Source organism: Dermacentor variabilis, chromosome 9 (genome assembly GCF_050947875.1).
Source record: "Dermacentor variabilis isolate Ectoservices chromosome 9, ASM5094787v1, whole genome shotgun sequence".
Classification (NCBI taxonomy): domain Eukaryota; kingdom Metazoa; phylum Arthropoda; class Arachnida; order Ixodida; family Ixodidae; genus Dermacentor; species Dermacentor variabilis.
The window spans coordinates 133,892,551-133,906,760 of record NC_134576.1 but is presented as its reverse complement, the minus strand read 5'-3'; the positions used below and the strand labels follow the sequence as shown (position 1 = coordinate 133,906,760).

General features: G+C 49.0%; 1 protein-coding gene across 1 annotated transcript in view; it reads right to left on the bottom strand.

Annotated features, from left to right (window-relative positions):
• The window catches only part of LOC142557584 (acetylcholine receptor subunit beta-like), a 31,080-nt gene that overhangs the window by 4,594 nt on the left and 12,276 nt on the right, over positions 1 to 14,210 (bottom strand). The window contains exons 3-5 of the mRNA XM_075669541.1: positions 13,400 to 13,444; positions 9,052 to 9,161; positions 6,934 to 7,066 (exon numbers count right to left, since the gene is read on the bottom strand). Of these exons, the coding sequence (XP_075525656.1) occupies positions 6,934 to 7,066; positions 9,052 to 9,161; positions 13,400 to 13,444 (288 nt within the window). The remainder of the gene's footprint in view (positions 1 to 6,933; positions 7,067 to 9,051; positions 9,162 to 13,399; positions 13,445 to 14,210) is intronic.

Sequence of the window (14,210 nt, the reverse complement as noted above, 5' to 3'; positions counted from 1 at the left end):
TCTAGGTCGCTATGCAGTGATCGAAGGTCGCTGCCTCTCCAGGTTGTTTGAAGTCGGAGGCGATCCCACCGATGGCATCGGTTGTTGGGATCGCACCGCTGGCGCGATCGGTTGGGAACTCGGCGCTGACGCCCGTGGTTGTACCTGGGTCGCAAGCCCCAAGGGTAGCGTTGGCCTGGCGGCCTGGGGTACAACTGGAAGCATCCGAAGGTCCCGGCAAAGCATGAGTCGACTGGTAACAACAAAACAACTTGTTTATTTTAACATCGCAAAGAGTTGGCGGTCAGGTTTGACCGAAGTAGAGAGACGGGAGAGCACTTCACTCAACAGAAGAAATCGGAGCCCTCCTTTTGGCGTCCTGGGGCAGCTGTTTTTATACTCTCGCAGTTGAGGGCAAGAAGGAACCCCTCAAAAGACGAGCACGTGAATGTACAATGGGCTAATGGTGACGCACACTGTCGTAGCGCTGCCGTAGCACCATGTCGAGCACGATCTCGTAGCACCCTGTCGTAGCGCTGCCGGTCGGGCACAATGACTGTAATGAGAGGATGATCCCTGCTTTCGCATCGCCTGGTTCGGGCACAATGACTGGAATGAGAGGGTGATCCTTTGCGGTCGCATCGCCGCAGTCGCGCCTGGAAACACCTGCCGATGAGCGTTGCGGCGACGACGATCGGGCCAAAATGTCTGCCGCCCCGCCGCAGTCGCGCCGGCAAAACCACGTGTCGCAGGCGAAACGCAACAGACCGCCCCGCCGGGGGAAGGAGATCCCGATGGACAGGGGACTGCATCCGCTGTCCGGAGGGATGTCGCTCGATGATGCTCATAACCGAAGTCGGGCGTCCCTCGACGTTTCTTGAGCGCAGCGCACAGAGAAGGCCTCGTTCTCTCGTTCAGGTTCGCACGGGACACTGCAAAGTGACTTCGGGAGAGTTCACATTTTTGTTCTCGTTCCCGGCAAGCGTTAGAACTACGCTGAAACTCAACCGCTCAGTCAGCAAGCACGGCACAACCCTCACTAAGCCCTGCCAGGCTCTTTCCCCTTTTTATACCACTGCCTAGTTCCTTACAGTAGTCTAGCATCACTCAGAACGCGTCCACAAATTGAAAAATTGCACTAGAAAGCATATCATCACTTTGAAACACTAAACAAAAGCAATATGTTAAAAAAAATCCTGCCTCAGGAAGAAAGACATCAGTAACAAACAATTTTGAGGCTGATTCCTACGTTAGGGGCTTCGACTTAAGCCATCGGCGTTACCGTTGAGACTCCCCTTTTTGTAACGCACCTCAAAGGAATATTGTTGTAAAGCGAGGCTCCAGCGCAGGAGGCGGCCATTTTTGGGAGAGATGGTCTGCAGCCATTGGAGAGGGCAGTGATCCGTCTCAATGATAAACCTCGAGCCGGCTAGATAGCATGACAATTTCTGAACGGCCCACACGAGACACGCACACTCTTTCTCGGTGGCGCTATACGCCTGCTCACGACTGGACAGCTTACGACTAGCATACAGGACGGGGTGTTCTACTTCTCCATTTTCCCGTTGGCACAGTACAACGCCCATGCCTCGCTCACTAGCATCGCACTGAACAACGAACCCTTTTGTATAGTCTGGCGATCGTAGCACAGGCTGGTTTGTTAGGGCACTCTTTAGGGCGCTAAAAGCTCTTTCCTTTGTCTCGTCCCAGACGACTGTTTGAGGCTCTGTTTTTCTTAGAGCATCCGTCAGGGGAGCCGCGATATCAGAGTACCTAGGGATGTACCTCTGATAGTAGCCGGCGACACCCAAGAACGACCGAATATCGGTCTTGGTGCGCGGTTGCGGAAAGTCTCGCACAGCGGCCACTTTTATTTCAGAGGGGCGGCGACGACCCTGACCAATCACGTGACCGAGGTAGACAACCTCGGCCTGTGCTAACTGGCACTTAGGAGCCTTGACTGTCAAGCCCGCTTCGCGCAGGCGGGTTAGCACTGCCCGAAAGTGTGCCATATGCTCAGACCAGGATGCGGAGAATATCGCTACGTCGTCTAGATACGGTAAAGCGAATTCTTGCTGTCCCCGCAACACTTTATCCATGAGACTTGAAAAACAGTATGGCGCGTTCTTCAAACCAAAACTCAACACTTTAGGACGGAATGTTCCCATTGGTGAAATGAACGCCGCATACCTACTAGCCTCTTCTGTAAGTGGAACCTGCCAATAACCCCTGACAAGATCTAGGGTGGAAATAAACTGAGCGCTACTAACTTTCTCAAGGCGCTCCTCGATGTTAGGGATCGGATAAATTTGATCCTTAGTGATGGAATTAAGCCTGCGGTAGTCAACGCAAGGACGAGGTTCCTTGCCCGGTACCTCAACTAAAATCAAAGGGGAGGTATAATCACTCTCACCTGCCTCAATAACACCGAGCTGTAGCATTTTCTTTACCTCAGCCTCCATAATATCGCTCTGGCGGGGTGACACCCGATACGCCTTGGATCGTACTGGCTCTGGGGAGGTAAGTTCTATATCATGAGTAAGTACAGAAGTCCTACCAGGCCTCTCAGAGAACAGACCTTGAAACTCTTGTAATAGCTGGTGTAGTTCGGTTTTCTGCTCGGGCGACAGCGGTGCTTTACTGATAAGGTCACTAATGACTTGACCGGTGTCTTCCCTGTTCGTCACTGAGCCTAGTCCCGGAAGCTCGACCGGAAGCTCTTCAGGAACGTTTACCATCATGCACACCACTGCTTCCCTTTGTCTATAAGGTTTGAGCAGATTACAGTGGTAAACTTGCTGTGCTTTCCGCTTTCCTGGCAGACTTACCACGTAGTTAACGTCCGACAGTTTCTGAACAATTCGTGCTGGGCCCTCCCACTGCACGTCTAGTTTGTTGTTTAGCGATGTGCGCAATATCATGACCTCATCGCCCACCTCAAAACGACGGGCCCTGGCTGTCCGATCATAATAAACCTTGGCCCTCTGCTGGGCCTTTGTCATTGCTTCACCTGACAACTCCTGTGCCCTTCTTAAGCGTTCGAGGAGCTTAAGCACGTACTCCACCACGACTGGGTCGTCGCCCCTACCTTCCCACGATTCTCGAAGCATGCGAAGCGGAGATCGAAGCGAGCGACCGTACACCAGTTCAGCTGGCGAAAACCCCGTAGCCGCATGCGGCGCGGTCCTTAAAGCAAACATCACCCCAGGCAGACACAGCTCCCAGTCAGTTCGATGTTCAAAACACAACGCTCTCAACACGCGCTTCATGACGGAGTGGAGCTTCTCAACGGAATTCGACTGTGGGTGGTACACTGAGCTGTGTAACAGCTTTACCCCACACCTTTCGAGAAAAGTTGTCGTCAAAGCGCTAGTAAACACTGTGCCCTGATCTGATTGGATTTCCGCAGGGAAACCAACTCGCGCAAATATGGACAGTAGTGCATTAACTATCTCAACTGAGCTGAGTTCTTTAAGCGGCACTGCTTCAGGGAACTTTGTCGCTGGGCAGATCACAGTCAAAATGTGTCTGTACCCCGTGGCTGTTACCGGCAGAGGTCCCACAGTATCAATAACGAGCCGTCTAAAAGGCTCCGTAATGATAGGTACCAATTTCAACGGCGCCCTCGATTTGTCCCCTGGTTTGCCCACCCGCTGACAAGTGTCACATGTCCTCACGAAATGGTCTGCGTCCCGAAAACACCCTGGCCAATAGTACTCTTGCAAGAGACGGTCCTTAGTTTTCTTAACTCCAAGGTGTCCGGACCACGAACCCCCGTGTGACAAGCGCAACAGATCCTGACGATAGCATTGAGGCACGATCAGCTGATCGAACTCCACTCCTCTGCGGTCTAGATACTTCCGGTACAGGACTCCACCTCTTTCCACAAAACGCGCAGTTTTCCTGGCGATACCTTCTTTGACATTGCAGCGCACGTTTTCCAGGCTGCCATCCTTTTTTTGCTCGGCTATCAAAGCCGTCCGGCTGACTTTTAGCAACCTATCAAGTCCGTCTGACGTAGGCGCGACGAGCAAATCAGTAGATAGCTCTTCTAACTTTCCCGCGTCGGGCGTTTCCTCTCCAGTATCTGGCGCCTTTAACGTTACAGACTCAAGTTTATTCAGTTCGGGCGTGCTCGGAATATCAGCTTGCTGCGCCTCTGACCCTTTTTCGTTGTTTGATAACGTCGGCCCCGCAACTACCGCCTTTGCAGCGAGCTCCCGAACCTTCGATCTGGTTAAGGCCTGAACACTAGCTTCACCAAACAAAAGCCCCTTCTCGCGCAGGAGGTGATCGGACCTGTTTGAAAATAGGTACGGGTACTGGGGGGGCAGCATAGATGACACTGCCGCCTCCGTCTCAAGCGCTCCGAAAGGTCCTTCAATAAGCACTTTTGCTACCGGCAGACACACGCTATGAGCTTCCACGGCTTGCTTGATCCATGCGCACTCGCCCGTGAACATATGGGGTTCTACGTAAGACGGGTGAACTACATCCATCGTAGCTGCGGAATCGCGAAGCACTCGGCACTCTTTCCCGTTCACGAGGAGGTCTCGCATGTAAGGCTCGAGAAGCTTCATGTTCTCGTCAGTGCTGCCTATTGAAAAAAACACAACTTTTGGTGTTGTTTCCGGACACTGCGCCGAAAAGTGACCCGGCTTCTGGCACGTATAACAAACGCGCGCTCGCCTCATCTCGAACCGCTTTCTGCGTTTGGCTGCCGCCGTCTCTTTACGTTTGGTCGGACTGCTTTCACTCGCATCCTCACTACGCGTGTCCCCCTTAAATCTCATGGGCGTGAACCTTGGCCTCTCAAACTGGGAGCCAAATTCACCCTTTTGACCGTCCTTAGCTCCGCGAGCTCGACGCGTCACAAACTCCTCGGCTAGCTCAGCGGCTTTAGCCACCGTACAAACGTCTGGCCTATCCAAGACCCAGTATCGCACGTTCTCCGGTAACCGACTATAAAACTGTTCTAGCCCGAAACACTGCAGAACTTTATCGTGGTCACCAAACGCTTTCTCTTCTTTGAGCCACTCCTGCATGTTCGACATAAGCCTATACGCAAACTCTGTATATGACTCACTTCTGCCTTTCTCATTTTCCCGAAACTTCCGACGGAACGCCTCCGCAGACAGCCGGTACTTTTTTAGCAGACTCGATTTTACTTTGTCGAAATCCTTTGCTTCCTCTCTATCCAAGCGAGCGACTACGTCGGCCGCCTCGCCGGGTAACAAAGTGAGCAAGCGCTGTGGCCACGTTTCCCGAGAGAACCCCTGCTTCTCGCACGTTCGCTCAAAGTTAACCAGGAACAAACCAATGTCCTCTCCAAGCTTAAACGGCCGCATCAGGTCAGTCATTTTGAACAATACTCGTTCTCCTGCACCGTGTGCCTGACTTCCATTACGAGCGCGTTCCATCTCTACCTCGAGACGCTTCATTTCCAAAGCGTGTTCGCGCTCTTCTTTTTTCTCTTGTTGCTCTCGCTCTTTCTGTTCTTTACGTTCACGCTCTTCTTTTTCTTTCTGTTCTTTAAGTTCACGCTCTTCTTTTTCTTTCTGTTCTTTAAGTTCGCGCTCCTGTCTTTTTGACCTCTCCTCAATAGTCTCAAGGCATTCCGACAGCTCGTCATCCTCAGCCTCTAACTCAAGAATAGCCTTTAGCAGTTCAGGTTTTCTGAGTTTGTCCGAGACATCCAGACCCAACTCTCTTGCAAGCTCCAACAATTTCGGTTTGCGCAACGACTTTAAATCCATGGCTGCTCTGAATGCTGCTTTCTCTACTGCTTACTATTGTCTTGCCGCAAACTAACCCGGCAGCAACGACAACCACAATTACCAGCTCTGTTTCTGACACTAACAAAAGCCTGGCAAAGCTCAGAAGAAGAAAGTCCCGCACTCACCAAACCTCGCAGGCAGGAATTCCGCGCAGTCGTTCCGCTGCAGGCAACCAGTCGTCACACAGGGCTCGTTGCACTGCTCCCGGATCGTCGTTGAGCTGCTCAGCATACAGTCAACTGCATCTCTTCGCTGCTGGCCTCCGTTGTCGCGATCTCACCGCTGGCAGACAGTTGTTTGAAGTCGGAGGCGATCTCACCGCTGCCAACCAGATGTTTTGATCTCGGAGGCGATCCCACCGATGGCATCGGTTGTTGGGATCGCACCGCTGGCGCGATCGGTTGGGAACTCGGCGCTGACGCCCGTGGTTGTACCTGGGTCGCAAGCCCCAAGGGTAGCGTTGGCCTGGCGGCCTGGGGTACAACTGGAAGCATCCGAAGGTCCCGGCAAAGCATGAGTCGACTGGTAACAACAAAACAACTTGTTTATTTTAACATCGCAAAGAGTTGGCGGTCAGGTTTGACCGAAGTAGAGAGACGGGAGAGCACTTCACTCAACAGAAGAAATCGGAGCCCTCCTTTTGGCGTCCTGGGGCAGCTGTTTTTATACTCTCGCAGTTGAGGGCAAGAAGGAACCCTTCAAAAGACGAGCACGTGAATGTACAATGGGCTAATGGTGACGCACACTGTCGTAGCGCTGCCGTAGCACCATGTCGAGCACGATCTCGTAGCACCCTGTCGTAGCGCTGCCGGTCGGGCACAATGACTGTAATGAGAGGATGATCCCTGCTTTCGCATCGCCTGGTTCGGGCACAATGACTGGAATGAGAGGGTGATCCTTTGCGGTCGCATCGCCGCAGTCGCGCCTGGAAACACCTGCCGATGAGCGTTGCGGCGACGACGATCGGGCCAAAATGTCTGCCGCCCCGCCGCAGTCGCGCCGGCAAAACCACGTGTCGCAGGCGAAACGCAACAAGGTCCTTTTCCGGGGAGCCGTGAAAGTTGCAAACCTCTTTGGAGCAGTGTAACTTAAAGAAGGCTAACGTGCATTGTTATCATTGCATGGATCGTTACACCTTGTATTCGCGGAACGCACATCGGCCAAAGCGTGCGCATACCTGTCTGTCATTCGGAAAATCCCTGAGGTCGACGCTGCACGGCGTCTTCACCTTGAGAGCGTCACAGGACCACGTGGTGCCGTCGCTGTAGACACTGACCGACTGCTGAAGCAGGTCGACGTCTTGACGCTTTCTGGAGATAATACACACACACACACACACACACACACACAATTTTTCATAGGCCTACACTGCAAAAATGTTAAAGTAAATAGCGGGAAATTTCTTGGCATCTCTATTTGCGAGGGCATCTGACCGTCAAAATGACGGCAGGCCGCCATTTTGTAAGGCGTAAACCCGACGTACGGCCGGCCCTACGACAGCGCATGAAATCGCGTTATCAAGAGCCTATCATTATTATTTTTGGGCGCTTCCTTCTCTCCTTGTTCGCGGTGATAGAAACGTCCTGTCGGTATGATGCCGATGGCTTGTCAAAAATTACCGTTGAAATGACGGCTTGTTCTTACAATGTATGCTAGTCTTAGCAACTGATACATCACAGGCCACTAAACCGTGTACGGCCAAAGCAAATCGAATGCAATATTGAATAATTTTCTAATACTTTTTTTTTAAATATTGAACAACCTTTTCCACTATTTATATCAAAGAATATTCACATTCTAAGTCCTCACAACATCAGAGATGTTTTTTGCACTTATAAAACTCGCCTTACTAAAAGCACTAACGGACCATTTGGAATGAGTAAGAAGTTTGTCAGCCTACTTGCATGGTTGTCTTCGCAGTACACGTGCAGGCGCACTAGTAGAACGAAGTTTCAAAAAGGCAGTTTTGTGGGGCCGTTAACATACGGGTGCAATCTGAGTCCTCCCACACGCATTCAGTGCTCTCTCTCTCTTTTCCTCTTTCTGTTACCCATTTCCCCGGCCCCCAGTGTAGGGTTGCAAACTAGGTGCTCGTCTGGTTGACCTCCCTGCCTTTCCTGTCCTTGCTCTTTTTCTCTCTCAAGACTAAATGGCGAATTCACGGTGTCTCGCTCGGCTGTAGCGAGAAAAAAACTTTTTTTTTTTTGCGAAGCTTTTGAGGGGAGTCTCACCATATTGTCGTGTTGGCCATCTTCTCAGTTCTGATTGGCCCGCAGGGTTGCTATGGCCTCTCCCATTGGCTCGAAATGCCGCCATTTTCGAATCTGGCCGCGTAGCGAAATTTGACAGTACAGAGAAATGCCCTCCCACGACATCGGTGAGAACGCACAGCTGGATGCAGGCTTCGGTAGACCGGCGCAGAATATATGATCATGTATCGGATAAACAGAAGCCATGAAAGTGCAAACTCCGGATATAATGACGCAATTTGAAACCCTGGGCGTAGCGAAGGAATTGTACCGAATATAGTGAAGGCATTTTGAAAATCTTGGGTTGATTTCGGGTAATGGAAAAACAGGTGCTCAGTTCTTTCGAAGAGTGTGACATGTTCCTTATGCAACTTCTGCGTCTTTGATGTACGAGTTCCTCGGATCGACAAAACATCCTCGTCCACTTCTGATAAAATGAGCAACAAGTACCTTCTATTTGTTGCTAACTGTATCAAAAGTGGACGTTTTCCTTTTCTGTTTAGAACGGCCGCAGAAGATGGTGCCTCAGCTGTGTGAGATAATGATGCGACAAGGCGTACTGAGATTTAACCAGGATTTTTTTTTTACGGAAAGGGCAGACTGTTCGCAGGGTCTGCACAGTACTCAGTGCTAGCCTTCACGTCACGTCAAGTGAACTGACACACCAAGCCGAATGCTCCAGTCAAGCACGCAGAAGAAGACGCAGGTACTGCATCTAAAAATCGTAACACACAATGCCCACTGCTGCATGCCAAGTCTGAACAAAATGTTAGTGCGAATGATGTGTTCAGCCGTGAAGTGTGTCTTCCTGAACGATGCAGCGTGCTTTATACAGAGTTATGGCTAACATGACTGGAATTGAAGTTATCCCATTTTCGCTCCTGGTTGAATGTATTATTCGAAAAGTATTGGGATTTGTATGTAGTAGCCGTTCGGTTGGAGGAGGGAATGGATTAGGAGAATATTTGACTCGCATCGTTCGAAAGTTTTGACTATTCTCACAACTCTACAATGAAATGTGCACAAGAAAAAAAAAAACTTTTTACGCATTGACGACTTCGACGCGCGGCCACCATATCTCCTTCGTGGTTCCGGAAAAACGATGGCTCCCGCCGTAATCCTTCGGGTCCCAAGAGAAGCGAGTTTCCTTCCAAAACTGTCATTTGAAAAAAAAAAGAAAACAAAGAACAAAAGCAAAACGTGAAACACATCGATGTGTAGTCAGCCGGGCTGATTAACGACACGTGGAGGGAAGAATGTGGGGTAAAAACCACGCAAGCAATTACTGTGCGGAAACTGGTACATTTCATTGAGGTCGCTTGAAGAAAGCACACAATCTGTTTTTAATCTAGCCTCAGCTACTGACAGACGAGTTATGATGATGATTATTATTATTATTATTATTATTATTATTATTATTATTATTTATTAGCATCCCCTTTGAAACGGCTCGAGGACAAATAGTCACCTAGCCTGCTTTGTCCACTCGGGGATATTGTACATGCTTTTCATTCTAGCGTTTTCGTATACACCTCCAAAATTTCCTTTTTTCCCGTTTAAATCTTCTCTATCTACCTCCTATAGCTACCTATGCCTGTAACGGATTTGGTCGTATCAATCTCTTCCCTGCTTATCTTGGGGAATGTGCACCTTCCGGGCGTGTGGAGATTCAAAGAGCATGGAATGATCAACTGGTCAGCAGTCCAGATAAGTAGAGAGAGAGATAGATGAAGAGGAAAGACAGGGAGGTTAACCAGATATCAGTCTCCGGTTTGCTACCCTACACTGGGGATGGGATAAGGGGCTAGAAAGAGGACAACCAGACAAGTAAGAGACGCTTACAGTATTAATGAGAAAAGAACAGGGAAGAGATGGAATAGAAACAGAGTCACTACAAGCCTAGACAAAGATGCAATGTATTGATACATGTTTTAAATAAGGAGGTTAAAACCGAGATGAGATTGGCAAAAGGCTAGATAGAGAAAGATTTAGTAAAGCATGAATAAATCAAGCAGGCTAGGTGACTATTTGTCGCCCCCCGTCTCAAAGGGGATGCCAATGATCATCATCATCATTGTCATTTTTTTTTTCTTTCTTTTTGATCCTCCGGCCAGAGCATCTATTACTCGCCCGTTTCAAAGCGTACGAATCCACAGCTCTTTGAGCGGGTTCGCTTCGCTACCCATGACAGCAATTGTCTGTGTCAGGGCTGGTGGTGGAGCATAAGGATAGCTACCGCAGAAGTCAGAGAGGGAAATGATGTAATAATGCAAAACCAGACAAAGATAAATCTGCAGAGACACTTTTAGACAACTTACGCGTGGGAATGCGAAAGCATTATAACATTTGTAGATCTCGGAACGTCAAGAATGCGCTCATTTTATATACTCATGACGTGGCACCGCTTCCTCCCCATTGGCTACGCCATCACGTGCTCAATGGCGCACTCACTGGACCACACCTTTAGTGAGTCAGATCATGGAGGAAGGAAAAATGAGGGAGTATCGCGCAACGCGATTGAAGCCAAACCTGTCCGCCCAACACGTGATCGCACGTCAAACGTGGTTTTAGTGTTCCCGTTCTGCAGGCAACGCCATGGCAGGGCAGCTGAACAAGCGCGCACCGAATAAAAGCTACTGGCATAGCTACTGCGAACCAAACGTCTCAGCAAATGTCGATTCTTGCTCCGCGATCTCCGCGCAAGGGGTCACGTGTTGGGCCACCGCTGAGCAAATGTATGGGCTTCACGGAGCGTTCGCTCGCCAAGGCTGGCTGGGTGACGCAATGCTCTCTCCTAACTTTTTCCTTCCTCCATGAGCCAAATGGGCGCGACGTGACGTGTGCAATGACGTCACGCACTAGGCACGCTTTTAGTCAGCCAGAACCGTGGAACCGCGGTGGCGTCGGGGAACCGTGCTGGCCTCGCACCGCAGATGCCCGGGTTCGACTCCCATCCAGACCGAAATGTACCGAATTTTCTCCTCAAAGCCAATAACTTACTTGGTTTACAGGAACCTTCCTGAGAAAGTTGGCACGAATCCGAGCATTTCTGACGTGTTTTTCACTCTTTGCGCCATCGTCAATATTTGACACCATCGCTCGGTCACGCAGCCGACGACGCCGGATTTTCGAGCAATGGACCACGTAATGCTTTCGCATTAATTATTTAATAATAACGAATCAATCAAATGTTTGTTGCAGCAACCACGAACAGCTACGGAGTCTTCGCACTCGTGTGCTTAATAAGTAGCACGCGAAATGTACAGAGAAGAGAAATCTGACACACAAAACAGTGTGAGACGAAGAAACACAAAACGGGGGAGCGGGCGCAAAAAAGCAGTTAATCATGCAGCGGGATTATATACAAATAATAAATATAACCAGTCAATCAATTTTATTAACGTACCCATAAACAATTTGTCTAGCTTTGTGCTGGTTCACATGAAAACAAGGATAACATACACCGCCGGGCAAGCGCCCATTTCACAGTATTTGTTTGGGTACATCAAAAAGGTTTGTTCGGCCAAATAACTGTATCTAACTCAGAGCAATAATAAGCAGAGAGTAGAAAGGTATGAAACAAAGAAGTATTCGAAGATGCATCGCGACACCAAGCTCAATAAATGTAACATGGAACAAGATGGTTACATATACATGAATGAAAAAGAATAAAATGTGCACGTCATAAACGATAACGGCTTACAATAATACATTCAAAAAGAACATTGACTGAATTTTTAAAAATTGGGTTACGAAGTGTACCTTAGTTTTGCTCGAAAGCTGGGCGAAACTTGGGAAATATGTCAATTTCGTGTGAGGGCTCGTTGCAAGCCCTCAGAATCGTGGCCAAATGATTCTCTGAGACGCCCCAATGGCATACACGAAAATGTTTACGAATCCTAGTTACGTTTCGCGGAATCTTAATCTGACGCTATTTATTATTTCTGCGCAATCAATGAAACCATATACAAGCTGGAGTGAGAAGGTTGTCAGCTTTGGTTAGTCTGCAGTCCTGCGCTTCTAGATCGAACAAGGTCTGTGAGCGAGACTATTGTTCACGGCTGACCTGCCACGCAGCACCGATATTGCTGTATAATAATAACGAGAAATAGCTGTCGTCGTGGAAACTGTCAGGTAGCGCCAAAGGCGCCTGTCTGTACGTCATAGCGACTGCACACGCCAGCTACTCCACCTACCTTGCTCCTCAATAAGGAAACACTGGAAGGGTGTGTGTACGAGTAATATTTTCTTAACCCGAGGCACAACAGAGGCGCATAATTCAGAACTCTCTGCTAGGCAGGTGCACATGTCATGGTCTTCCAAAAACAGAAATGTGCTTCCACTGCCCAGCGGGCCTTCTGTGTGGGCCAGTAAGCTAAGAAATTTTTATTGAATACTAGAGTCGCTGAGCGTTCGCTTTACACAGTGATTAGACATTTGTTTGCGTATGCGTTTGTATGTGAGTTATTGTGTCCGTATGTTTGTTCGTGCTTGTGTGGGTGTGTTTGCGTGTGGCGCCAGGCGTAATTACTGTTCAGTTGCATAATTTTCTATTTTCTTTTGTGTACATGTGGGATGCGTCATTGTTATCTTTTTTGTTTACATTCCTGTTTTTTTTTGTTGGTTTGCTATACAGGTCTCTGCAGTACGTGCTTGTCCAGCTCAACCTGGAAGAGCGAGCGAGAAGGGCAGTTAAAGCCGCTGGACTCCTGGACTGAGGGCACCACCTACTGCCCATTGGAAGAGCTACCTACGCTCGTGTGCTTTTTTCCATCAAGCTTGCTCTCTCTCTCTCTCTCTCTCTCTCTCTCTCTCTCTCTCTCGCTCGCTCATAGCAAAACGGGCAGCATCAACGTAATTGCGTTTCGAGATCGCCAGCTCCCTATTGTAGCCTGCCTTCCCGCTTGTCTCCACTTAAAGGAGGAGGAAGAGGAGGAGGGGCTATTGATTGCTGCAGGCGGACCTAGCCTTGCAAGAGCTGCCGGCATTTGCTACGCCTGAATTCCACCTAATAAACAAATGTGCTTAATAGACGCGGTCATAAACGGGTACCAGTAGTGCTGTCAGAATTTATAGCCTCATTGTTGCGACCGCGCTAAAGGGTGGCCTCGCTTTAGTTCAGGGCTTGTCAGGAGATGAACGTTGACGCGTGCTGATAGTTCACTGCTTGTACTCGTAAAACTAAACACTTGCCTTAAAGGGATCAACGAAAAGCTCGTTATTGAAATTTATCTAGCTCGTCCCAGGCGCACTTGAATTTGTCGTGTAATCCATCTAGAGCAGCTGAAGCTTGCCATGTGTGCCTCACGCGATTATTAAAGAAGTCTCGTAATACTTTAAGTAATATGATACGCCCGGGCCATAGGTTTAAAGTGAGAACAAATGTGCCCTTACCTTGCAGAAGTAAAGAGCAACCGTGAACCACTCGTCCACGAGTGCCTGCGTAAAGGAGAACGGTGCAGGCTTCAGGCCGCGCTGTCTATCGGTACTGAATCAGCACTCGGTTCCAGCGCTAAAAGCATCCACGGCGCAGACGTTAGCAGCACGCCCTGATCGATCGATGGCTGGGCGAGTAGAAGCGCACGTGTCAGAAAAGGTAACACACTTGCACATCGCACTTGGCTAGTATGTTGAAACATAGGCAGAGACTAAATTGTATGTTTGTGGGAAATTTGTTTAGAAAAAGTTTATTTCGACAAACGACGATACGAACACTGAGTCACACTGACGGAACAATTCCACCAGGACGATAACATCTACAAAGTACGAAGCATTGTATACGTGGTACGTTTTGAAAGAAGTGTCTGAGTCGACACACACCAACATATAACCACACAGATCCACGGAAACGCACGTTAGACACAATGATGTTCATAACATACAGCGTGCACAATGGTTATGTGCAATGATGCTGTGACTTTTCGTAGTCTTGTAGCGATCCTATGTACAGTTTCTGTATGGAAAAATTAAAACCACATAGACCCACGGAAACGTACGTTACGCACAATGGTTATGTACAGTGATATGTTGCCAAATAAATTTGTTCACCCGTAGGCACGCTTACGATCGTAGTATGTGTTTAGAAAAAGTTTATTTCGACAAGAGACGATACGAACACTGAGTCATAATCACGGCACAATTCCACCCGGACGATAACATGTAAGAAACGAAACAAAGCGCGTTGTCAACGTAAGTAGTGTCCGAG